The following is a 27,544-nucleotide window of genomic DNA, read 5'->3' on the forward strand; positions in this document are numbered from 1 at the left end:
CCTTGCTATGCCCCTGGCTTGCTTACAGAAATACTGAAAACATAGCAGTGGGCAGAGTTCATCTGCCAAGAACTTAGAACCAGTAACGACATTTTCAGATATACCCCATGATCTACTGAGAGCAGTCCATCAGTGAAGGCATCTCTCTGCTGGAGGATTTCTGCTATTAGGAGCCCAAATGATTGCTTCAGCAGGGAATGCTGCATCATCCTGCACCTGCGGATACACACAAAGTCCTTCTGCACAGATGAGCAGTGCCGTCACCTCTGACAGTCCCGATCATGTGCTGGAGAAGCAGGTGGGCTGGAACCTCAGTCCCCTCTCCCCAACAGATGACCATCTGTCAGCTCCGAGAGCACTGAGCATCTGTTCAACAGAGAAGTGGTGGGGAGTGGGGGGGCGCTGGGGCTTGCATACAACAGCAGGCAGGCATGTGGCTTCTTCTGTGCTTGAAGCTCTCTGGATCTCAGCCTTCATCCTTTATTATTGTTCTTATTATTTGCAAAGAATGAAGTTTGAAGTCAGCCAAAGGTCCACACCAGTAAACACAAGGGTAAATAGAAGCCACTGACAGTTACTTATGCAATATTCCAGGACTGCCTCAGTAGAGTCAGCACAATAGCCCTTTTCAGGCATTATGCTGTATGTGCATTCAGGTGTCTGTACACATGCTCGTGTTTCTATGTGAACAATTGTATTGGGCTGTTCTCATTACCATTAACTGGGTAGCAGAAGGTCTCGTACTCTAGTTCGGGAGCTGTGTGCACTCCCGTTTTCTGCTTGTGTGTGAGTTAAAAACAAGGTTGGAGGCACCAGGCCACAGTGATCGTGTGCTAAGCAGCAGCTGGATTGGAGGGCTTTTCCTCTTACCTCATTAGAGACCTGAGTACAGCTGCTGGGTAGGAGGGATCGTGTGCTAAGTTGCTGCTTAGCACACAATCTCTTCCAACACCTCCAACCTTGTTTTAACTCACACACAAGTGGAAAACAGGAGTGTGCACAGCTCCAAGACTAGAGTACGAGGCTTCTCCTATCCAATTAATGGTTGTGAGAATGTACGAGTTGTATGTGTGTTCATTTTATAAGTAACCCTGGGTACAGGCCCCCTGAAATGCAGGATACAGAAAGGAAGTGTAGGGCTGAACAGTGTTCAACGATGTGGTGTTTTGGTTAATCAATTCCTTGATCCAGGCCACTTTTGAATGTGGATTTAATTACATTCCGATTTTGGGGTAGAGGCGGGCTTAACAAGGCCAACAGCAAGAGCACAGGAAAGCAGAGTCTGCTCTTGCCTCTCTGTACATAATATCTATTTCATTAAACTAGTAATAATCTTGATTCTACTCCACTGCCTTGTCCTTGCATACCACAACTCTTTCCCTTGGATTCTACAGACATAATACATGAATAACTGTAAATACGTACAGATCTGTATACACATACACTATGCACACAGATTGTACAGGTGCTGAATACAACATGAATAGGACTACAGTTCCACTGACCAGACTGTGCAGTAAAGCATGGTAGAGTTTGCTGTTTGCACTACTGTTGTGAAAGAAAGAAAGAAAGAAAGAAAGAAAGAAAGAAAGAAAGAAAGAAAGAAAGAAAGAAAATAATTTTTTAAAAAAACTAGGCTGGTTGTCTTTGCTTTACATTTGACAGACAGACAGACAGACATAGACAGATCCTAGAGAACCAAAGTATATTTGTCTCCCCTAGTAACTCAGCCTGAAAGGATTGACCCACAAGTTCTATCAACAAAGATGGAATTCTTTTTCACTGTCCTTCTTTGAGAATGCTTGTGGCAATACTTTTCATCATTTACTTGTTTTGGCTAGGTATACGTTTCTCATCAGGCCCCCCAACCAACTCATTAATATACTAACATCTCATTTATGCTGATTCAGTACTGCTTTAAATAAAAATAGATCATGACCCAGGAAATGCTGCTATAATTAGCTGATAGGCACTAAAATATACGGTACTAAGGTACCTGCATTTCACACTGGATCTATGATTTACAGTTATGAACATTAAGTTGCATTCATTTTTTCCTTCCCTGCCTGCCTACAGTAATAGTTCTAAGAACCACAGACTTGCTGTAAAAACAGGATATCGGCTTCTGTCAAAAAGATCGGAGGAGGTTTTGAGGTTTTGTTTTTTATCTTAGCAGCCTCTGCCTCTCCAGTCTTTCTCTGCATATTTGTCTACATACATTCACAGAAGAGAAAGGAAGAGATGGCGGAGGCTGAGACACAGGTGTATGCGAAGGTCTTGAACAAGTATAAAAACAGAAGTTCCCAGTCCTTACTGGAGCCTCTTTTGGCCACTGGGTTTCCTGCACATATAGCGTGAGTACCTCTCTGATTGTTTGAGTGATTGATTGATTGATTAAGTGCCGTCAAGTCGGTGTCGACTCTTAGTGACCACATAGATAGCTTCTCTCCAGTATGATCTGTCTTCAGCTTGGCCTTTAAGGTCTCTCAGTGGTGCATTCATTGCTGTCATAATCGAGTACATCCACCTTGCTGCTGGTCGTCCTCTTCTTCTCTTTCCTTCAGCTTTTATCAGCATTGTGGACTTCTCAAGGGAGCTGGGTCTTCACATAATGTGTCCAAAGTATGATAGTTTGAGCCTGGTCGTTTGTGAAAATTCTGGATTGGAAATTCTGGATTGATTTGTTCTATGATCCATTTGTTTGTTTTCCTGGCTGTCCATGGTATCCTCAAAAGTCTTCTCCAGCACCCAAGTTCAAAAGTATCTTTTTTTTTAAATCTTGCTTCTTCAAAGTCCAGCTTTTGCATCCATAGAGTAGCACTTTTCTTACATTCCTCTCTTGTCCTCTCTTCTTCCATTCCCACAAAAATCCTCCCTTGTCTGTTTATAGGAGCTTGTAACCAAACAACCACATGGGAGGACCATCAGTAATTCATTTGTACTACCTTCTGTGGCACCACAGCTCTTGGGCATGAGTGTGCATCAAATCTCATCAAAGGGAGGGAATGGAGGATGTTTTAAAGCCCATCAAAGTACACTTGAATATAGCATGTCATGACTAAACTCATATGCCGTGACCAAACTCATGGAGGGGACAAGGATGGAGGGGCACATGAAACCTTAGCAGCAGCTGGCAAATGGACTATGGGATCCATGGTTTCCAAGATGTGTGGGATCTGGGGAAATTGTGTTGTACATTGTTGTTATTGCTATGTACACTCTGCAGTTCTCTGAGTGGTGAGAAGTTGCAAGGGTCCATCTAATATTTGGTTTATTTACAAATATACAAGCTGAGCACTGGATGGAGTTGAAATACCACCATACTCCTACAAGTCAGCAGTAGATTACCTCCAAAGTACAGAGGGGAAAACCCTGCACCCTAAGGTGCTTCAGCCCCCACAGTTCCCCCTTCTCTCTTCTCAGCTTCCATTCCCGACTCCTCACCAACATGCTGCTGCATTTGTTCCTTAATATACATGTAGGGGAGAAAGAGTCACCTTACATGTTTGTTAGTATCTCCCATTCCGAATACTTCAGAGCCATTAACCCACCCACCCCCTCATTCAGGACATTTCAGAATGAACTCTTGATCTTAAGCTCACCTTAAGAAACATCCACTGGCCTCCGGAACAATTAGTCTAACAAAACAGTGGCTATGACTGCAAATTCATAACATCATTATTGTTAGTTCCTACAGCTACAAAAACCATTTTAAAAGACTGGCTAGATTGTGAGCTTGCCTATCTAATTCATGCTGCTTGATTCCATTTCCCTTTGTTGACCAGCTGATACCAGTTTGAGTGGGGCCTGAAGACAGTGCCCAAGCCAGAGAGAATAGAAACCATTTTTGTTGTGGTTTGAAATGAAGAGCAGCAGAACATGCTGCTCAGGTTGCAAAGGATGACATTTGACACATAATTCACATGTATAATGACTTGTGGGCCAGGCAGGGAAATGGTTTCCTTGGAAGTTTTATGAGGAGCATAAGAGAGTTGGGCTCACATAAACTTTTTCTGGTTATTTATGTGTGTATTTATTTATTTAATGCATTTTTATACTGCCCTAACCCAAGGTTATGGGAGCTGTTTGCTTCCAAATAGACAGCTTCAAACTGAGATCTCGAGCAAGTGATTCAGATCGCCTTGAACTAAATGTCAATATGCAAAGTTAGTTAATTAGTTAATTCATTTATTATTATTATTATTATTATTATTATTATTATTATTATTATTATTATTATTTATACCCCACTCCTTCAGTGCACTACTGCTCAGGGTGGCTTACAACATTCATAAAATAGATATGATACAGGATAAAAAAATTAACAAGGTTAAAAAATTTAAAGGCCAGGCTAAACCAAAATTAAAATAACAAGTTTTAAAACTGAAATTAAAAGCTATCAGTAAAAAGCTAAAAAGCTAAACAGTGTTATGTATGTATGTATTTAGTACATTGACATACCACCTTTCTGCCAAAGTAAGTAAGATGGTTTAAAATAATGGCTTAAAATGTAAGAGACATGAAGCAAAAGAAAAGGGAACAGGGAGGGAAGAGGAAATAAGCAAATTCAGATCCTAACTCTTTTGTTCTGTTACATGTCAGGGTCTTATATTTTCTTCGGAACTTAACATAAACTTTTAATCTGGGCTTTGGTCGCTGCACATACTATGTGAGCAGTGCTATGGCTGACATCATTTTAAAGATCCCATTTCTGTGCCCTTAAGAGTGATAGCATGCAGAAATGAAGCAGATGATAACATTTCCTGCTTAATGAAGATAACATGATGGGGAAAGCCCCACCAGCTGATAATTTCTGCATGCGAGGCTGCTTTTAAAGGCATAGGAGCAGAAGCAGGAATAAAAGATGGCAACGCTACCTGCACAGGAACAGCCTGCCATCTTATATGCATATGGCTCTCATAGAGCTTCAGAGTTTAGTGGATTAACTGGTTATTTATTTAACACAGGGGCCCACATGTTGCATAGCATTATGTCTCTGTAACACTCTGCCCTGGGGCTGCTGTAGACTTGGATGCAGGCCCATGGCTGTTCAGAAGGAATGGTTGTGCAAGCAGCACTACTGCAATTTTCCCCATTGGGAAAATGGAGAAAACCACAGTAACATGGCTTCTGAACACATGAAGCAGCCCTGGGGCAGAGTGTTACAGAGATAGAATGCTGCACATCATTTAAGAAATATGATCAGTGTGATATTACAATTAAAGACAATATGAACATCATGCATTAATTGATTGAAATGGTTGTAATTCATTGATTGTAAACTTTTTAACAGAATGAAAAGGTGCCCCCAGTTAATCAGACAGTCTGTTTAAACTGAACATTGACAGCAGGCAGCATATCTTCAGAGCATATTTTCAGGCTCAGGCTCTAAATTTTGTCAGTGTGGTAGCAAGTCATGCTGTTCAGAGAGCTTCTGCACAGCCAGAAAGGAAGGCACACTGTTGATATGTGATGTTGCTTTTTTTGTCTCATCATGAATTCATTGCACTTCTCTTAGGCTAAAGGCTTTGGCAGCTACTGGACAAAAAACCGTAGAAGAAGCAGCGATATGGTAAGTGTGTAAGAGCTGTACTTCCAGAAAGCATGAATTACAAATCATTGCCCAGTGTGTGATTTTATTTTCTGTTCAGAACCTGACATCATAAGAGTAGATGCCACAAGATCACACCAAGCCTGAGTAGATCTTTGATTTGCATTAAGCCAGGCCTCCACAAATTTTATTTGACTCTAGGAGCCAGCTTAAAAATGTAGAAGCCAGACTGCCTTTTGCTCCATGAGAGGACAGATTCACCACATTGCTCGCTCACTTTTTCTGCTGGAGCTTTTTCAGATGGCGATTTTACCACAACTTTACTTTGGGAGGGTGGGTGTGCATTCGCTTATCGGCCAGATTTACCCCCAAAGTCCATGAAATATTTCAGAGAGCGCTTCACACATGATTTGGGGTTTTCCCTCTGTATTGGAACTTAGCCCAATTTCTGTCCAGGGTTTTTTTTAAAAAACAACCCTTTTTTTTTCATTGAAGTATCCGTTATGCCCCGAACTCACAGTATAGCCTCGCAGTAAACCCCTGTTGGTCACGAGTGTCCATCACATTTCAGCACCCTTAATGTACATTATGCTTTACAAAGTAACATAAGAGAAAGGGCAAGGGCCTGCCCCAACGAGCTTACAATCTAATTTCAGTACAATGGAAGCCAACAGAGGGAGAGGGAGGAAGAAGGGGAGTAGCAGAGCCATATGCTCGAAAACAGTTATACCACCAAGTTCAGTTTAGTTGCAATAGGCAATGAAATAGGTAAACCTTTCTGCTTCCACATTTAAAGGTAAAGTGTGTTGTTGAGTCGGTGTCGACTCCTGGCACCCACAGAGCCCTGTGGTTGTCTTTGGTAGAATACAGGAGGGGTTTACCATTGCCTCCTCCCGTGCAGTATGAGATGGTGACTTTCGGCATCTTCCTATATTGCTGCTGCCCAATATAGGTACCAGCAGGGATTCAAACCGGCAATCTCATGCTTGCTAGGCAAGTCATTTCCCGCTGCACCATTAGGTGGGTGGCTGCTTCCACATTTACAGGTACTAATTTAGCAGCAGTAAACTCATCTACCACATAGTGTGAATCAGCCCTTAGCTAAGGTCATCACATTCCCTCCTGCAGTGACCATAAAGATGTCTCTGTACACTCATTCTGGACACAGCCCTGCTGTTTCCTGTCTTCTGGTAAGGGCTGTGGGGCTTCATACAGCTCTTGCTTGCTGTGCAGGAAACCTTGGATCATACAAATCTCCTGAAATCTCCATAGCCCTGTTCATATATTATGTTCAATGCATGTACAATCTGTGTACAGTGTGTACATGTACAAATCTGCAAGCACATACTATATTTCACACATTATGTTCAGTACATGTTCAGTATCAATAGAGGGCCTGTAACCAGGTTCACTTTTTAAATGAATATATGTGTTGTCATTCACACAAAAATGTGTATATGAGTACAGACACCTGTCCACACATACAGTGTCATGTCTGAATAGGGCTTTTGAGTTCTACATATCTCTCAGAATTGGAAAGAGCATTAGTATGGGACAGGGACATAAATGCCCTTTTTTCCTCATAGACAAATACTGCAGACTGAAAACAGCTATCCTGCTGAAAATGGCTATCCTGTTGTAGCTTTAAATTAATATGTATTACTCAATTTAATATGTATTGACCAGTTTAATGCATAGGTTTTTTCAAACAACCAGAGTGAGAAAGAATGCTTATGCAATTTTGTATCTTGATGGGCTCTGCCTGTTGCCCTCTTCATTGTAGGTTACATTCTCATTGCAATGATCCTTCTCTGGAAGATCCAATCCCTCAGGAATATGCCCTCTATTTGTGTCCAACCGGCCCCTTGAGTGACAATCTGATGGATTTTTGGAGAGAAACCAAAAACCAATGTGGAAAAAACAAAGCCCATGAAGTGTTCCCACACATAACTCTTTCTGAATTCTTTACGGTGAGTCGAATTCTTGCTGTGTGACTATGCAAGCTGAAATGGTATCATGGACAGATATGCATTCTGCTCTCTTTTGTTCACTTTACTCTCACCTTGATATGTAAAACGCTTCATTTGAGCCAAGGTTCAGCCTCTGGGCATGTTTTGTGGTGTCTGCTGTTTTTAGACCATCCCAGCAATTTGCTATTTACTCTAAGTGCTGTTCAGATGTTTTGTTCAATGCATATACAATCTCTGTACAGTGGACACATGTACAGATCTGTATTTTACATCTTCAGACATTATGTTTAATGCATATACAATAATAGTACACTTCCTATATGTACCCTGTCTTTGAGGATACAACCTATACCCAGGTTCACTTTTAAGATGAACATATTTTATTTATTTATTTATTTATTTGATTTCTATACCACCCTTCCAAAAATGGCTCAGGATGGTTTACACAGATAAATAATAAATAAATAAGATGGACCCCTGTGCCCAAAGGGCTCACAATCTAAAAAGAAACATAAGATAGATACCACCAGCAGTCACTGGAGTTACTGTGCTGGGGATGGATAGGACGAGTTACTCTCACTATGCTAAATAAAGAGAATCACCACATTAAAAGGTGCCTCTTTGCCAAGTTAGCAGGGGTTATAGTCATTCACACATTTATGTACATGTGCACAGACACCTGTATGGACATATAACATAATGTCTGAAAAGGACTCTAGTCACAGTCTCTTAAAGCATCTAAATTTTACTATTTATGAATCAGCCTGAAGCAGTCAACTCCTTTAAAAGCCTGTAACTTTCTTTATGGGTTTTTTTTCAGTGTGAAAGTATATACCTATGGCTCTCCAAGTTTTTCTAGCAAAGATTGTAGCTCAATTACTTTATGGCGTCCCACTTTGGATTCAGGAAGTAACATCAGAGATGGAAACGGTTCAGTCATTATTTCTTAGGGCTATCTTTGGGGTACCCAGATGTGTACCTTATTCAGCATTGTTTGGAATCTGGATCCCTTACTTTTTTTTTTTTTAAAGCATGGGAACTTACTTTCACCAGATAGATTAAACTTTGCTTGGATATTCAGGAGCCCTCCTATTTTTTGTTTCTATGGAGAGACTCCTTTCCTAGCCCTTGGCTGTTATATGTCAACAACAAAATATTGCAAATGGGTCTTTCTCCTTCTGAAATTTTACTCATTGGAAATGAGAAGGCGAAGATTACACTTATACAACGCCTTCATGACATTGAGCGCCAGAATCTTGTTTCTAGGGGAAATAGGACCTGCTCTCCTCTATTTTTTGGTATCATGCCCCCTTCGGGGAATAGAGGTGCTAAATATTTAGCTTCCCTACACTTTTTAAAGTTTAGGATAGCTTTCACTAGGGCCCGTATGAATGTGCTGCCTTCAGCCCTTTTGGAAAAAAGATTTAATAAGGGATCGTCAGATTTTGGCCTATGCCCTTGTGGTGCAGGCCTCCCTGAAACAGTTTCTCATGTGCTGTTATATTGCTCCCTGTACTCTGATACTAGGAAAGAACTCATATTCCCTCTGTTAGAGCAATTCCCAAGAAGAGCTGACTCCTTTTATTTGAATTTTTGTCTTGAGGATCAAGATAATGAGGTTACTAAGGTGGTGGCGAGATTCTTTTATGTCGCTATTAGACTAAGATCCTGTTTAAGATCTAATTCTTAGGAGCTATTGTTTTGTCCTGATAATTACGTATTATTTTACTGCTGGCATATTTTGCTTTTAATCTTGTTTTAATCTTTGTATGTTCTCTGTATGGCCTATGGCTGTAATAAATTGATTCATTTCAGTGTGAAGACCAAAAGGTTGATGCCTTGTATGAAGCCTTAAAGAAAGCTGGTGACAGATTTTCTAATTGCTTTCCATCAATCATCTCCCTAACGCTACATTCTTCCAGCACCTATATTGGCTTCTTCATTAGTGACGGCCCTGCAAATATAATAAAATCATTTGCGGCTGCTTTTGCCACAGAGGCTGTGAGCTTAGCAGGTAATGACATCGAATTACTGAAAGTGTGTGTTAGAGCCAGTAGATCAGAACTAGACTTGGAGACAATATGCCCTCCAAATATCCCCCCAAAATCCTCAGGGGGAGAATACAAGGGGGGAGGAATTCTGGGGAATTTCTAATGAACTTTCAAATATCTTCTGAAATTCTCACAAGGGAGGAGATCTGGTCTTTTGGTAGCAAGCACCAACTGTCCCCTTTGCTAAGTAGGGTCCACCCTGGTTTGCATTTGAATGGGAGATTAAATGTGAGCACTGTAAGATATTCCCCCTCAGGGGATGGGGCCGCCCTGGGAACAGCACCTGCATGCTTGCATGCAGAGGGTTCCAAGTTCCCTCCTTGGCATTTCCAAGATAGGGCTGAGAGAGATTCCTGCCTGCAACCTTGGAGAAGCCACTGCCAGTCTGTGAAGACAATACTGAGCTAGATAGACCAATGGTCTGACTCAGTATATGGCAGCTTCCTATGTTCCTATGTCCTTTTCTTCAACATGGCAGCTGGCTTTTCAGAAATGATATTTCCGCCCCCAGCATAATCCTCATTGTGGAGAAGAAAATAAAGGGAAAAAACAATAGCAGCCAGACAACATTGAGGGGGACAAAAACATTTGGGACTTCTTGGACTGGTTCTTGCTTTCTATAAAAGGGCAAGAGAATCACTCCACAAGTTATTGATAGAATAACCAAGTTTTTGAACAAGTTTAGGGCTCTGCACATGCTCACTAACTGTGGGCATACTTAGATTCCTACAAAGAGGATTGGAGTCTTACACTCAGCACATGCTCAGAGTGAACAGTGTGTATACATCAGTAACAGGCATCAATGAAGGGAGAGACACAAGAGGTGTTGCTGCTGTACTGAATACCTGTTAGTGACTCATCCCTTTGGTTTGCAAATAACATTCCACTGCTCAGCTGCTTTTAAAATTGCAAATTCACACTTTTAACTCTAGCTTACAGAAATAAAGATTTGTTAAGATAATGAGTGACATTGTTTATCTGATCTTCAAAAAATGATTTTGTTCATAATTATGGTTATAAAATTAAATAGACTCTATCAGCCACTTGTGCATGTTAAAACAACAACAACAAAGAGGTTTCAGTTTATTAGATCCTCCATCCCCACCTCGAGTATGCTCCTTAAGGTATTCTGGAGGTCTGCTTCCTATGTTAGCCATGCCTCCAAAGAGTCATCTATGGATATGAGAATTATTCCTGTGTGAAGAAATTCATGAGGTGATAATTTGTGAACTGGAGGATAATTCTCTTAAGCATTCTCCTCTCCTTCAGCTAAAGAATATTTTTAAAACAATTGTGGTTGGAGAATATTCTTCTCCAAGTTGTTGTTGTTGTTGTTATTATATTATTATTACATTTTATATCCTGCTCTTCCTCCAAGGAGCCCAGAGCGGTGTACTACATACTTAAGTTACTCTTTCACAACAACCCTGTGAAGTAGGTTAGGCTGAGAGAGAAGTGACTGGCCCAGAGTCACCCAGCTAGTATCATGGCTGAATGGGGATTTGAACTCAGATCTCCCCAGTCCTAGTCCAGCACTCTAACCACTACACCACGCTGGCTCTCATCAAGTTTAATCAGAACTATCATGTAAAACTGTATAGAAAACAACTGGAAATAATATCATGATGATTATTCTCATCTTGCAATGCCATTTGATTATTGGGGTTGTTTTCTTTCTTTCTTTCTAGATTGCTGTGTGAAACCTTCAACCAAGCAGCTCCATCTTACATTAGCCAACAAATTTTATCCTAACCATCAAAAGACTTTGGAACAACTGGCCAAATCAATCAATCCTAAGCAAAGCTGCCAGTGGACAGCAGCTCTGTATTCTAGAGACATGCGTTTTGTACATTATCAGGTACCCAGATAAATATCTTGCTCTTTTAAAATAAGAACATCTCTCAGGTGTTTGGGACAAAATTACTGTACTACCTTTCATAATAAGGTGCTCTAGGTGAGTACCAGTGTGGCTTAATGGTTAGCCTGTTGGCCTAGGAAGACCCAGGTTTAAATCCTTGCTAGGAGGCTGGTTTGGATGGGCCCCTTGCAGTTGCTATTTGTAAAGGTTTAAGGAGACTGGAGATGCACTTACATATCTCCATCATCTTGTTAGTTTGTCCTTTAGTCATGTACTAAAGGAGAAACTCAAGTATGTAGTACACTGCTCTGGGCTCCTAGGAGGAAGAGCGGGATATAAATGTAGTAGTAGTAGTAGTAGTAGTAATATATTCTGCGACGATATCTATAACAACAGCAACAACACTGACAATAAAATTCAGCCATCCCAGGTCCTTGGGAAGGACACTCGATGTCTGGATAAAACAAACCAGTCAATAACACCTGTCTGACTGTGTAAACAAGAGATTAATAATAATAATAATAATAATAATAATAATAAATGTATCTCTTGCACCAAGCTACAGTATAATCTGATTGCTTTTGCACCCCTACTCGTTGTGTGTTCTGCTGAAATCCGCGAGACTTACTTCTATGTTAATGTGCCTATAGTGCCTAACTGGGCTTTACTACATACATCCCCACTCTTTTAGAAAATAAATGCAATGCATTAAGTGAATATTAACCAGCCTTCAACAATCTTACCACTCATTCCTGAATTTAACCACACATTCCTCATTTTTATTCTCTCTTTTTTAAAAAACAACAACCAACAATTTCTCCCAGATTTTGAAAGCACTATTCCAGTATAAGCCTCAGAACATAGATGAGCTGATGCTGAATGCTGGTGATCTTGTATATGTTGATCGAGCACAACAAACCCAAGTTTGTGATGGCTGGGTGATTGGTATCTCCCATCGGACAGGGTGCAGGGGATTTCTTCCTGAGAATTACACAGAGAAAGCCAACGAATCAGATACCTGGGTCAAGCACAGGTTAGTATTACTCAGCTTTGGTATTAGCTTAGCTTTATGTAGCTGTATCTACTGGGTCATTCTTTTCTCCATTGGTTGGTATAATAAGATGGAAGAAACCTATCTCACTTTTCACTTTTAGTAATTAAAATAACCTTATGCAGAAGCGTATTGTTTTCTGACATGATGGGCAGCATGTATTTCAGCATTGTGCCTAACTACAGAAAAAAATATAACTAGGCACGGGGTACAAAATTCAACATTTGCCATAGGGATAAACCAAACAGGAACCCCCCCCCCCATTTTCCCTGCCCCATTTTCAGATGGTGAAAATGGGAGATCATTGGATGATTGTTGAGGGACATGAGAATTTCTACAAAACGTTCGTGGGTAGGGCTTACTGCTGGTTGGTGGCAGCATCTATCTAGAGCGGGGGGGAAGGATAGCTGCTACCACCAACCAACCACTCCCCCCCACCCCCACCCCCACTTCTGCCTAGTGTTGAATTCTGTACTCAGTGCCAAATTATGCTTCTTCTCTTTTTTGTTTTGTTTGTGGTTCTCCCCCTGCTTTTTAAAAAAAAAGTTTTACAATTGATGCAGATGATACCTCTTGCATTTTGTAGCTATTTGACCCCACTGTTTCCATTGGTTTCTCTATACCCATGTGTGTATATATCTTCCAAATGACAATAATACTTCATGCATCTGATGGACTCTGATCTAAACTCTGATGCTGTGCACACGTGGAGCCCTACCTAGTTTGGGCAGCCCTACCTGGGTAGGGCTCAAGGTCGATCCCGGCACTGCCTGCCCTGGTAGCCCGAGTATTTTACCCAGGCTTTTACCCAGGTTAAAGGTTGTGAGTGCGCCCATTACCCCAGATTGGGCTGCAGGCAGCCTGAGCACAGAAGGAGTGGGGTGCCTAGAACACCTGACTCCTGGGGGAATCCCCCAATGCACTGTGCTCATTGTGCGGTGCATTGTGGGATTCATGGAGCCCGGGAAAATTAGTCCCGGAGCAGCATGGATTGTGTGAGTGTGCAGTGGCACACTGAAGAGGCAATGATTGCTCATCGGGGGGGAAGGTAGGGTCAACCTTGCATCCCCCCCCAACACCCTCCCTACCCTCTCCCTCAGTTGTGAGAATAGCCTTTCTCTGTATCTCCTGCTAACTGACCATGTCCTGCTAACCAGGTAAAGAGGCACCTTTTAAAGTGATATATTTGGCACGATAGAGCAATTGCCACTATTCATCCTAGCACAGTGACCCTCCCAATGGCTGTTTCCTGGTGTCTCTCCTGGGCGTGTTTTTATATTTTGAGCACTTTGGAGACAGGGAACCAACTTCTTTTCCCTTTTACTATGTAAACTGCTTTAATAAGGGGCATAACCACTATTGGACAAGGGGGGACATTTGTTCCTGGACCTCCGGGGTCGGGGGGCCATCATGGTGATCTCTCCACACACACCCCGGGCACCTCCTTGTCTTCCTCCTGCACCCAGCCAGCGAATGAAGTGCTGGCCAGCTAGGAGCGCAAGTCACTGCCCCTCTCCTTCCTGCTTGGCATTTTATTCAGCAGTGGGTGGCTCTGTGCTTGCTTTCTCTCCAGAGACAGAAGCACCTAGCCGGCACCTGAATGATACACCAACTGGGAAGGAGCAGGAAAGGGGCCAAGCAGCCCCTCTTCCTGTTACTGGCCACACACCCTGCATTAACCAATGCAGCCATTAACCACGGTCGATTCCAAATTATATAGGCATATAGAATGCAAACTTGTTGAGTAGAAGTGAAAAATGATAATATGACTATGGCTATAAAAAGAGAAAAATACAAATCTTTTGTATAACCGCTGAAAATACTTGTTTAATGGGCATTGATTAAATGCTTAAATTAGTACTGGTAGCTTTTGATGGCTGTTGGTCACTAACTCCTAGATATATCTTCCCTCCTTATGCAGAAGCCGTGTTGTGCAGCTGGCTAGGAAGGAACCCAGAACAGGAACTCCAAAGGCATGCTACATGCCTTGCTGAATTACAAAGCTGAGCTACAGACTAGCATTGTCTGTCAAGGTGCTTGCTTTCTCTCCTAAAGAGAGCAAGCAAGTTTAGAAGAGAAAATAAACTGATATTACAAGAATGCCCCAAACTTTCCAGTATTCTGTCCTTGCAACAAAAGTGGCTGAATTAAAAGTGGACAGTATTCTGTCCTCACAATAAAAAGTGGCCCCTAAAGCTTCTTTAGCATTCTTTGCAAGGACAATGTATTCTGTCATCATAGGGAAGACCTCATGAACCTCGTCTCGCATAGTGTGTGGAGTCTGTGGAAAGGAAACATGAGCCTGAAGAGGAGAGCTGGTCTTGTGGTAGCAAGCATGACTTGTCCTCGTAGCTAAGCAGGGTCTGCCCTGGTTGCATACGAATGGGAGACTTGAAGTGTGAGCACTGCAAGATATTCCCCTCAGGGGATGAAGCCACTCTGGGAAGAGCAAAAGGTTTCAAAGTTCCCTCCCTGGCTTCTCCAAGATAGGGCTGAGAGAGATTCCTGCCTGCAACCTTGGAGAAGCTGCTGCCAGTCTGTGAAGACAATACTGAGCTAGATAGACCAATGGTCTGACTCAGTATATGGCAGTTTCCTATGTTCCTATGAAGTTCCTCACTGTTTGCTTTTTCCTATCATTCATTGGGATCCTACTTTCCCTTGCAGAGAATATATTTTCACTCCAGCTTCAGGACAGCATCCTAAGAATCAAACTGAACCAGGCACTAAACTGAAAATCCCAAATCCAGTCCCAAGGAGTATAACCAAAATGTTTGCTCTTCAGGTAACCAGCTTTTGAGTGTCCTGCTCTTTGATGTCTACATGGGCAAACACCAATGTATTGCTGTCCAAAACAGGTTTAGGTTACAAGTAAACTTTGATACAGTATTTGAGTTTGTTTAATCTCCTGATACAGGTTAATGTTATCAGAACTGGCTATGGATAAGTAATTCTGTTTTCAAGAAAGGAAAGGTTGTGTTGCTGAGTAGGTGTTGGCTCCTGGCAACCACAGTGCCATGTGGTTGTCTTTGGTAGAATAGAGGAGGGGTTTACCATTGCAATCTCCAATGCAGTATGAGATGATGCCTTTCAGCCTCTTCCTATATCGCTGCTGCCCAATATAGGAGTTTCCCATATTCTGGGAAACACACCAGTGGGGTTTCAAACCACTAGCCTCCTGTTCTCTAGGCAGGTTACTTCCCCCACTGCGTCGTTCAGAACTTAGACTCCCCTATCACTGCTCATCTTTGTTCATTCATAATCTTCTTTGATTCATCTTCAAGTATATGTTGATGGGATCTGAGCTGTAGTGATTGACCAGGAGAGGGATCCTGGGGTCATGGTGGACAGCTCACTGAAAATGTGCATCAGCTGTGAAAAAGGCCAATTCCATGCTAGGGATCATTAGGGAGGGGATTGAAAATAAAACTGCTAATATTAAAATGCCCTTATACAAAACAATGGTGCGACCACACCTGGAGTACCGCATACAATTCTGGTCATCACATCTAAAAAAGGACATTGTAGAACTGGAAAAGGTGCAGAAGAGGGCAACCAAGATGATCAGCAGCCTGGAGCAACTTTCTTATGAGCCAAGGCTACAACACCTGGGGCTTTTTAGTTTAGAAAAAAGACAACCTCAGGGAGACATAATAGAGGTCTATAAAATCATGCATGGTGTGGAGAAAGTGGATAGAGATAATTTTTTCTCCCTCTCACATAACACTAGAACCAGGGGTCATCCCATCAAATGGATTGCCAGGAAATGTAGGACCAGCAAACGGAGGTACTTCTTCACACAACACATAATCAACTTGTGGAATTCTCTTCCACAAGATGTGGTGACAGCCAACAACCTGGATGGCTTTAAGAAGGGTTACGATAAGTTCATGGAGGAGAGGTCTATCAATGGCTACTAGTTGGAGGGCTAAAGGCCACCTCCAGCCTAAAAGGCAGGATGCCTCTGAGTACCAGTTGCAGGGGAGTAACAGCAGGAGAGAGGGCATGCCCTCAACTCCTGCCTGTAGGCTTCCAGTGGCATCTGGTGGGCCACTGTGTGAAACAGGATGCTGGACAAGATGGGCCTTGGGCCTGATCCAGCAGGGCTATTCTTATGTTCTTTTGTTTGATGCAATATGATGAATGAACTTAGAAAGAATATACTCTCATTTCATACCAGAGAATCTACTCTCGGAACACCTCAGAAAACAACAAAACCCAGTGCCTCATGGGCTTGTGGTTTTGGGTGTGGTTGGCACCCTATGTGCACTACACCACAACCCACTCTGGGCCATCCTGGTGCCCCTCAAGTGCAGTTATGGGGCTGCTGAAATCCCCCTTATTCCCTATGGGGAAAAAGCTTAAAGCCGCACCAACTTTTTTTTTAAAAAAAAATTAAAATCACCCCTCTCACCAATTTATTTGAAATCTAGGTGGTAGCAGGGAACCCATTGGGGCACTACCACCCTACCCACTTTTCTGCCCCCAGAACCCCTTTTCTGCCCTGATTCTGTTACAAAGACATGTCAACTTCAAAAATATGTTAAAAAGTCACCCCTTTGCCCAATTCCTTAGAAATCTGAGTGGTAGCTTCCTTCCACCCATTGGGCACTACCACTCACCACAACCCACTCTAGGCCACCCCGGTGCCCCCACATGGAGTTATAAGTTTGCTGAAATCCCCATTATTCCCTATGGGGGAAAGCAAGATGTGCCAACTTAAAAAAAAATTAAATCACCCCTTTGCCCAATTTCTTTGAAATTTGGCTGGTAGCTTCCACCCATTAGGCACTATCAGTCAGGCACTATCACTACTACTCTTTTGCCCCCAGAACCCCTTTTTTGCCCTGATCAATTTGGATTTGGATTCAGAAAATTCAGGTACAAATAGCATCTGGGGTGACTGGGTGGGGGCAGATTCAGACCCAAAACAAATTTGGGGTGATTCGGTTCAGGTACAAATCAAATCTAATACTTATTAGATAAGTAATTGGGGTGGGTCTTACCAATAGGTATGACAGCATAATATTGAAGATTATGATGTTACATTGTAGTCACAGTGACATGGGTGTCAGAGTCACTAGTTGATACATGAATATAAAATTGTAGGAGTGGTTATCTGTAGACATCATGTCAATTGAACCCTTACAAAAAGCAATCCTTGTTTAAACTCCTGATTATCAACAAAACTGGTAATTTTAATAAGTAAAGCTGTAATGCAATTTATTCCAGCTTAATGGGAAAACTGCTATCCGAAGAAGTCTGTTGGTGCTGCGCCATGGAGAAAGGATAGACCAGGTGTTTGGGAAGTCTTGGCTACAGCAGTGTTTTTCTGCAGATGGTAATAAATAGAAGATTGGAGAATTCGATACTGCAAGTTTGCCTTAAATAAGTGCATTGTGTTAACAGTAATAAACAAAACAAAGATTACTAGCCCACACCTGCTCCCTGCATATCCCATTGAGAAAGAATTAGTTCCCAAATTTGCCTTGGGTTTGAAATAGGGTCACTCTGAATAAATAAAACATTACTCTTTTGGCATATGCCTCAGCTTTTTAGAGATTTCCCTGAGCTTTGTATTTCCTTGACATGGAATAAAATAAAAATCTGGAGACTCCTCATATTAGTCTTAAAAGCAAAGTGAGCATTATGAGTCTCAAAATCTTCTCCAGCTCAGATTTTAATTGAAGCTGGAGAAGAACCCCTTCCTCCTTCTCAACTACCAACTGACTAGCATTGAGGACAGTTGTGGCAGGAAGGGAGGAAGGGAGGGAGAGGTCTTTCTCTTTCTGTCCTTTTTCCCTCCTCTCTGGTAGTTGAAATTGTGCATTTGCACATGTGCCTGGCCCAATTTATTAAACCTAGAACTCTTGGGGGTGGGGGATTCTGAAAAGCATTCACTTTTAATCATAATTTCTGATCTCAGTGGCATCTGAGGAAGCTTGCCCATCTCTTCAGTTTTTCATCATATTACTTTAGGTTCTATGTGAGAAAATCTTAAAATAAAGTAGACTGTTGTAATAGCAGTATTTTAAGGAGAGCTGGATCATAATGTACTATAAATGTGCCTTAGGGAGACCTGGACCATAATTCACCATTCACTTTGGTGCACTAGCTATGACCACTTCTGGACAGAAATAGCCTGCTGCTGTGTCCCTGCACTAGTAACCTTATAATTAGACTGCTATAGATGGGACTGCCTTTGAAGACTTCTTGGAAACATTTGGAGGAGACTGAATGGGTCCTCCGGGTGGCACCTCCACTTGTTGCTGGCTATCTTGTCTATTCCTAGTACAGAATTTGGCAGCAGTGCTGAATACTCTATATATCTTTTGTTCTGATGGAGCTTCTCTAGTTATCAGTCCTTTTCTGGGCACAATTCAAAAGTACTGGTGCTTACCTATAAAGCCCTAAATAGTACTTTGGGACCAGGCCAGGATACCTGAAGGACCACTTGCTACCACATGAAACTGCCTGCTCGTTGCATTTTTCATCTAATGTCCTTCTCCCAGTCCCCTACCGACCTATGGTTAGATGGTGTTGATTAGGAAAGGGTCTTCTCCATCATGGCACCCAGACTCTGGAATACTCTCCCTACAAAAGTTCACCTAGCACCAACTATTATGTCCTTTTGGCATCAGGCAAATATATTTTTATTTGTCCAGGCATTTCAGTTTATGTGCTAAAATGCTTTCTTCTTGCTGTGTTTTACTGAATTTTTAGTGCTGCTGTATTCACTGCCACTCTATTTTGTTGTATGATTGCTGCATTTTTATTCTATTCCTGATTGTATGCCATCTGCTAGACCTTCTGAAGGGCAGTCAAAACACATTTTAGATAAACAAACAAAACATCATTTATCAAAAGAATTGGTTTTGCTATGAATGCTTTGATATCCATGGTAAAACATTCTGTTTTGTTTCAGGACAGTATCATCGAGGAGACCTCAATTTCCCCGCTAGTCTACCAAACCGAAAAGATAGCATCAAAAGTTTTGAATATGATCCTCCTTTATCATGCTGCGGCATTTTCCAGTCTAGACTAATAGGTAACCTATTTGGTACACTAATCAAAAGGGTAAAAGGAAGAATTGTGAAACTCACAGAGATTGTAAGGCCTTCCACCTGGGTTGTCCACATGAATTGTTCCTATTTATTTGTTGCATAGAATCCAAATACCTTCCTGCAACACCGCATTTTGGTTATGAGCATATTATATTTTCTCAGCAATCAAAGTGCAATTTTGATTTGTCCTCAAATCATTCATTACTTTTGAGAGTCATGATAGAATGTGATTGTGCAAGTGTGATAGCAGATGTGTTGTGCAATTGTGTGACAATTTGTGGGCTCTCGTATTGGGAATGCAATAGAGAGAGGGAGATATGATGCTGGAGAGGGAGAGCAGCAAAGGGTTTGTAACTGATGTAGCATCAGAAGATCACAGGCTCTTGCTTTATCTAGCAGACCAGTTAACGAGAGACACATTTTCAGGTGTTCCCCACATCTGCCACAGACTGTGGTGAATCCCAGGTCAACAGCAAACCAGGCAGAGTTTTTGTTCTACTTCCAGGCAGAGTGTTTGTTCTAAGTTTGTCGCCTCTTGTTCACTCACCCTATATGGAGGGTTTACATTCTGGGCCTTCTGTTGTCCACTAATATTTTCCCCACATGTAAATCATCACATTTATTAATGTGAAAAATCCAACTCTTTTAGAACTGTACAGCAGCACACTGGCCACAGATATAGACTGTTGTTAGCACTACTCTTCCATCTTTTTTCTTGAGAGGTGCATGTCCAGATACAACAGATCACAACAGAAACAGAAGGGATAGAAGGGGAAGGGACTGTCTATTGTGTCCCCCAAACACACTAGTGTCGATGCAGTTCAGTTCTGCTTGCAGTTTGTAGCAGAGAAGCGACAAGTGGGTGTTGTAGCAAAGAGCAAGTCTGGAAGTATCCCCAAATAGCTATCGGGGCATGGATTAGAGCAGGGCTGCTCAACTTTGGCCCTCCTGCAGATGTTGGCCTACAATTCCCATAATCCCTGGCTATTGGCCATTGTGGCTGGGGATTATGGCAGTTTATTTTTATTTTTATTTTATTGAAATGTCTTATATACCACCTCCTCCAAAGACTCTAGGCGGTGAACAACAGAAATACGAACAACAATCAATTAACAAAAATTATTAAAGGGCAAACACCTGGCGAAACAGGTGTGTCTTAAGAAGGGCCTTAAAAGCAGCCAGGGCTGAATGAATCTGGCGGGGAAGAGTGTTCCAAAGAAGAGGGGCAGCCACAGAGAAGGCCCTCCTATGGGCCCAGGCACCACGCACTACACCAGGTCCCAGGATACTAAGGAGGGCCAGCTGAAAAGACCTCACAGGATGGGATACATCTGGCCGAGAGAGGTGATCCTGGAGATATAAAAGTGCTAAGCACATAAAGGTTTTGTAGATGAGAACCAGCACCTTGAATTGGACCCGGAAGTGAACAGTCAACTAGTGCAGTGACCATAAAAGAGGTGTGAGACTATCACATCTACGGCCACACATGAGGAGGCAGGCCACTGCATTCTGGACTAGCTGAAGCTTCCAAATCATTTTCAAAGGCAACCCTAGGTAGAGCACATTACAGTAATCCAAGTGAGAGGTAACAAAGGCTTGAGTTATTGTTGCCAGGGCCTGCCAGTTGAGGAAAGGCTGTAACTGGTGAACCAGCTGAAGCTGGGTAAATGGACCCCTGGCCATGGCCTCTACCTGCTGTTTAAGCAGGAGCCGCGAGTCCATGAGAACCCCCAGACCATGAACCGTCTCTCTCAAGGGAGACACAACTCTGGAGACACAACTCCATCAAGAGATACTCACACATGGCAACTGGCCAGATCACAAACTGAACAAGAGCAACTCGGTCTTGGAGGGATTGAGCCCGAGCTTGTTTTGGCCCATCCAGGTCCTGACAGCCTCTAGGCACTGAGCCAGCACATGAACGGCATCACCTGTTTGGCCAGGGGTAGAGATATAAAGCCAAGTATCATCAGCATATTGATGAAAACTTACCCCAAACCGATGGATGACCAAGCCCAGCAGCTTCATGTAGATGTTAAAGAGAATGGGAGCAAGGACCGAGCCCTGTGGAGCCCCACAAGAAAGGGGCCAGGGCGCAGAACACTCACCCCCAATTGACACCGACTGGAATCGCCCAATGAGGTAGGACCGGAACCACTGAAGAACAGTGCCCCCAAGACCCAGCCCACTTAAGTGCTCCAGAAGGATAGCATGGTCATGGTATTGAAGGCCGCTGAGAGATCAAGAAGAACCAAGAGAGGTGCACTTCCCACATCAAGGTTACGATACAGGTCATCCAAGAGGACGACCAATGGCATTTCAGTGCTATGCTGCAGCCTAAAACCTGACTGGCAAGGATCCAGGAAATCAGTCTCCTCCAGGATTCTCATCAACTGAGCACAACTCACCTTCTCTAAAATCATCGTAGTTCAACACTGAACTACAGTTGTAGTTCAAAAACAGCTGGGGGGCCTAGGTTGAGCAGGCCTGGATCAAAGGATCCTCTGACCTCTTCAGGAAAGGATGGCTACTATTTAAGATGGGCTGCCCCTGGGGAGTTATGGATCCAACTGGTATTCAGCATATTCTAGGGGATTTTCCTGTCTATGCCAGTCTTCCCTAGTGGATCAATGGACTAAACATTTTGACAAAATTGCACATAGATGCCCTCTCAGTAGGGATGTGCATGGAACCAGTTTCGTGCACTCCTGAGAGGGCAGGGGGGTTACTTTAAGGGACAGGGAGGGTGCATCCTACCCACCCATCCCTGCCCCACCACTTTCCACCCTCCGGCGCTCTCCCAAAAAGCATGGGGGCTGGGCTGCAGCGTTCCTTCTTGCAGACCTGTTCAGCATCTGTGAACATCACTAATATGGCCCAAGCCATTCCCACCAGTGAAAACCAAGGTTCAGCTCCACCATCCCCTCTAGGCTGGAGGAACACTACACAGACATATCTTCATGACTGGTCAGTGGAGACCATAAATGGGCTAGAGATGTGGGCATGTCATGGGCAGTACAGTGAGCAGCTGACTTACACCTTGTAGACATGCCCCTGACAACAGGGCATAATATTATGCCAGCTCTGGAGGTGGCATCAGTTGAAAGGCACTCAAAAGAACAGCTCTGATGGATCAGGCCCAAGGCATATCTAGTCCAGCATCCTGTTTCCCACAGTGGCCCACCAGATGCCTCTGAGAAGCCCACAATTGGAAGGAAGGAAGGAAGGAAGGAAGGAAACCCACTGATTCTCCTCCCACCACTTCTTCCTTCATTCATATAACCTATTCTTCCACAGAGGAGTATAGGATTCAGTCTAGCTCTGCACCCAATCACAGCACACCTGTCCCATGTTATAAACCCCTGATAGGAGAGTTCAAGCAAAGCCAAACAATCAAGCAAGTATGCATGGGGTGTGTTTGGCTACCTAGGGTGGCTGAAGCAAAGGCAGCTCATATGATGTGAGAGCCAGATTATTGGTCCCTGCAGTGCTCTCTCTGGTTGGTTGAGGCACTGCAATCCCTCAGGTGTGCCTATTTGCAGCTTTGTATCCAAAGGTTTTGTGACATCCTTTTGTCAGGTGAATTGTGTATTCTCTCTGTGTGTGTGGTCCTATGTGTTGACATGATGGGGGCATGTCCCTGTCACTATGTGTGAATTGGCTGTTTGTGTCTGTCACTATGTGTGAATTGCCTGGACCACATGGGGTTTTTGTTAACATGCTACTTGGTAATTGCTGTTTGCTGGCAGTGTTGGCATGTATGTTGGGGAGTGGCTGCTGGGGTAGGGTCTCTGTTTTTTTTGTTTTTTCTTTGTTTCCTCCAGCTCTTGTTTTCTCCTCCTACCTTGTGCTGGACTTTTGCAAGATTCTAAATACACTATACCAACATTAGATGGGTGTAAGTGGGATACTGGCCTAACTAGAGTGTAGAGTGGTCTGGTTAGACCTCTTCAGGCATTAATTTATTTTATTTACATTTATATCCCACTCTTCCTCCAAGGAGCCCAGAGCAGTGCACACATGTTTATGTTTATCTTCACAACAACCCTCTGAGGTAGGTTAGGCTGAGAGATAAATTTATTTTTTTATTTTTTACATTTATATCCCGCTCTTCCTCCAAGGAGCCCAGAGCAGTGTACTACATACTTGAGTTTCTCCTCACAACAACCCTGTGAAGTAGGTTAGGCTGAGAGAGAAGTGACTGGCCCAGAGTCACCCAGCTAGTATCATGGCTGAATGGGGATTTGAACTCGAGTCTCCCCGGTCCTAATCCAGCACTCTAACCACGACATCATGCTGGCTCCAGTGACTAGTGACTCCAATGACTAGCCCAGAGTCACTCAGTGAATGTTGTGGCTGAATGGGGATTGAATACTGACCTCCCCAGTCCCAGTCCAACATTCTAACTGTTACACCATGCTGGTCACTATGGCACCCATCATAGAGAGATGAGATTTATATTTTGGATCCAAATTTCTATGAAGCTGCTCATCTTCAGTGCCAGCCCATGACATATTGCTGCCTAAAGCAGAGCAGTAAGTAGAACCTGCTCTATTCCCTCCCATTTCTTTCTTTTTTCTGTTAAAATTTCATTGCCAGTTCCTTCCCTTCCTTTGCTATTCGGAAAGGAAAGGGGGAAAGTAGCTTGGGGCCATTTTGCTTTCCTTCCTGTGCCATCCATCCATCCATCCACGGTGGGTTTTTTGGATGGGCTGTTGTGCTGCTCCTGACAACTGGCCCTCTCTCTGCACCTGCAGTGGCCCACTTCTCCAGGCTTCATGGTGGAGTCCCCCTCCCCCTGCCCACTAGTCATTTCTCCTCACGGTTTATTCATGGGAAGAGCATTCCTTAAAGTCCATCCATTTAGATTATGGCTGGTAAGTAAAACCTTACAAACGGAAACAAAAGGACCCACAGGCATTGCATAGGGGTGAGGGGATACAGACTGCTATGCATAAGAAGGTGTTTTGCACTTGCCTCTTCCTGTTGTAAAAAATTGGTCTTTTATGTTTTCTCACTTCAGGAGAGGCTCTGCTGGAGAAGGCTGTGCGGATTAGCTGTGTATATTCTTCCCCAGCGCTGCGCTGCATCCAAACTGCTCAGCATATGCTAGAAGGTATGTGAGCCTTTCTGACAGGAGGAATTGTTTCAGCCTCTCTTTTGCTGAAATAGTCTGTGGCTTGCAGCCATTGCCCTCAATCAGAGTTTTTTAAAAAAAGATTTGGGGGTCCTTGTTGCTGCAGACTAAGGGACATTTCACCAGTGATGCTAAGAATGCCTTTTAGCCTCTAATATGTAACTTCTGAACAGCGATGGCAAACTCCCTGGGCTCACTTCAGTTCAGACCCAGCCAAGCCCCAACCACACCTGAGGTGATATGGTAAGGTGCCCGTCCACATTCAGAGTACACCACACATTATTCCCCCCACACTGGCATGCAGATTCCTCCATGTGCCATTCTCTCCTGCCAAGTGGAGAAGGGAATACATTCTCCCCCTTCTACTGGTGGAGGGGAAGTGCTTTCCTCCTCCTGCTGGGAATGGGAGCAGAAGGAAGTGTAGAGGAGTAGGGTGGTGGGGTGCCTCCTATTCCACACACACACCCACACACACACACACACACACACACACACACACACTTCCTTCTGCTTCCCATTGCCCACCCTCTTTCTTTTCAAGAGCCAGGAAGTGGGAGAAGAAGGAGGTGGCAGAAGAAGCTGCCGCTAGATTAAATGGGGTGCCGGGAAGGGGAGATGAGGTAAGGCACCTGGTGGAGATGATGGGCACAGGGCACCCCACCACTTATGCCAATCCACCACTTGAGGCAGCCATCTCATCACACCTCATTAGAGGGCCAGTCCTAGGTCTGTTTGGATTTGGTTGAGTATTTTTAATAATGGAAAACAGACACGCTTCCTCCAAGAAAGCTCTTTCCCAGCTTATAATGTTGGAGCATGCATGCTAATGCTGCTGCATGTATGCCACACACCCACTCACCGCCACATATCACAAGCACATTATTGTCTTGCCCTTTGTCCTGGCTGCCTGCAAGGCAGTAGTGAAGCTGGTCCACAAGACCTTGCAGAGGTCCAAAGGAGCAAGTTGACTCAACACAGTCAGGGTAGACTGAGCCCTTAAGTACCTCTAAGCTCAGACTACACTCTGGGCTCCATCACCTTGCCTGGAAAGTAGAAGCCTTAAAGGGGCAGCTCTCTCTATGCCTGATGAGCTTGTTGCTGGCATTTAGATATCAGGTGTGGGGTGCCAGCATGAAGGTCTGGGCAGGGCCGACAAGGGGGAGGGTCGGAGACCGGTACAAATTGCCGGGGCCTGGCAGTCTGGAAGGGGGCCCGGCTAGGGTTGCCAAAAATGGAGGGGGCAAAAAAAATTTCACCGAGGCCCAAACCAGCTCTCGGTGGCCCTGGGTCTGGGAGCACTGCCATGGACTCGAGTTCTCAGAGTGCTGCCTCTATGATTTCAGGCCTGGGGGAGCTTCCTTGGGGGACTCCAGCTGTGGGGGCTTCTCCCAGGTTCTGGTCTGGTGTGAAGATCCAGGGAGGAGGCTCGTCCTGCTTTCTCAGTGTCTGACCCGGTTGCTGTTGTGCACGGGACTGTGACAGTCTGGGCCAGGTCACCCCTGGGAACTGCTGATTAGTTTTAGCTGACCAGCAGCCACCACAAGATGGCAGCCACAGCAGAGAGCTTCCTGGAAGTTCATTCAGCTGCCCACGCAAAACACAATCAGAGAGAGAGAACGGCACAAAATCCTCACAAAAAACTATCAAGAGAATCGACTGACCCAAATAGAGAAGTTGCTCACCAGACAAAAAGCTGCTTAGTCAGTTGGGTTTCATAGCTGCACAATTCACACACCAACCAATATGAGTTTCACTAACACCTATAGGCCAATGTGAAATTATTTCTCTGCCCATGTCAACAAAGCATTTGGATTTGTAGTCGTCATGGTTTCACAGCAATCAACGAGAGTTTACTTCAGAATAAAATGTGACATTAAAGAAGGTCTTTGCAAAGGGGCAGCTGCTTTTGAGTCCTTGCTCTGCTGAATGCTACCATGCATGCTCATAATCTTGCCTACCATTCTGAACTGGGAAGAACTTTGGTGGGGATGGGGGGGAAGAGAGAAATGACACTTGGTGTGTAATGCAGCGCTATTCATAATACTGAACTAGGTACAAATTTCAGTGACATCACTGCTTTTGAATTTTCTTAATAATGTGTCCACAGTAGGCGAGAAGTATCTTTAAATGAAATTACTTTCTGCTCAATGTGGCTCTTTTTTGTGTGATGACGAAGTCTGGCAAATTCTAATGCCATCATTCAACTCACTCATGTGAAAATGATCTGACATAGCTACACTTCTGGAAATTCAAAACTGTAGCTATCAATGACACGGAGTGAGCTTGCTGTTGCTCCGAAAAGCAACCCTTTGTTCATTAATGGCATGATAGAAAAGTTCTGTCTTTGGGAAATGTGGCCATTTCAATGGCTTGCTGCTGACCACTGAAAACTGTACTCTGGAATGAAAATAAAATACAGATCCATAGAGGAACATGCAGTTAGAAAATTGAAATTAACCTGGAGAAATTAACCTCCAGGACATGACATATTACATATTTTTATTTTTTATTTTTTATTCATCATATTTCTATACCGCCCAAAACATGCAATATACTGCCATTTCTGGGTGGTGTACAGATCTAACCCTATGGGAATAAATTTAGAAGGTTTTTATTTTCAATTGAATTCTGAAGGATTTCCTTAGTTAAAATATCTGTTTTGATCATTGCAGGGCTTCAGCTGGAACAAAAAGCTAAGGTTTGCATAGAACCTGGACTCTTTGAATGGACTAAATGGGAGACAAACACAACTGTTCCCTCTTTTATGACTCCAAGGGAACTGACAGTGTCAGAGGTCAACTACAGTGTAGATACCACATATAAGTAAGTGCTAAAGTATTTGAGTGATTCCTAAATGTTATG

The 27,544-nt window shown here is 43.4% G+C and overlaps 1 protein-coding gene across 3 annotated transcripts in view; it reads left to right on the forward strand.

Moving 5' to 3' along the window:
• The window catches only part of UBASH3A (ubiquitin associated and SH3 domain containing A), a 42,245-nt gene that overhangs the window by 7,422 nt on the left and 7,279 nt on the right, over positions 1-27,544 (forward strand). For 2 of the 3 annotated variants that reach the window (XM_053305840.1, XM_053305842.1), the window contains exons 1-11: positions 2,242-2,354; positions 5,519-5,572; positions 7,335-7,521; positions 9,337-9,535; positions 11,261-11,430; positions 12,255-12,463; positions 15,149-15,266; positions 17,714-17,822; positions 19,407-19,529; positions 24,569-24,661; positions 27,355-27,505. In XM_053305840.1, coding sequence (XP_053161815.1) covers positions 2,242-2,354; positions 5,519-5,572; positions 7,335-7,521; positions 9,337-9,535; positions 11,261-11,430; positions 12,255-12,463; positions 15,149-15,266; positions 17,714-17,822; positions 19,407-19,529; positions 24,569-24,661; positions 27,355-27,505 — 1,526 coding nt within the window. Of the gene's footprint in view, positions 1-2,241; positions 2,355-5,518; positions 5,573-7,334; positions 7,522-9,336; positions 9,536-11,260; positions 11,431-12,254; positions 12,464-15,148; positions 15,267-17,713; positions 17,823-19,406; positions 19,530-24,568; positions 24,662-27,354; positions 27,506-27,544 lie in introns of those variants that run through there. The other variant, XM_053305841.1, reaches the window with a different exon arrangement.

The sequence above is a fragment of the Hemicordylus capensis genome, chromosome 3 (genome assembly GCF_027244095.1).
Source record: "Hemicordylus capensis ecotype Gifberg chromosome 3, rHemCap1.1.pri, whole genome shotgun sequence".
Taxonomy (NCBI): Eukaryota; Metazoa; Chordata; class Lepidosauria; order Squamata; family Cordylidae; genus Hemicordylus; species Hemicordylus capensis.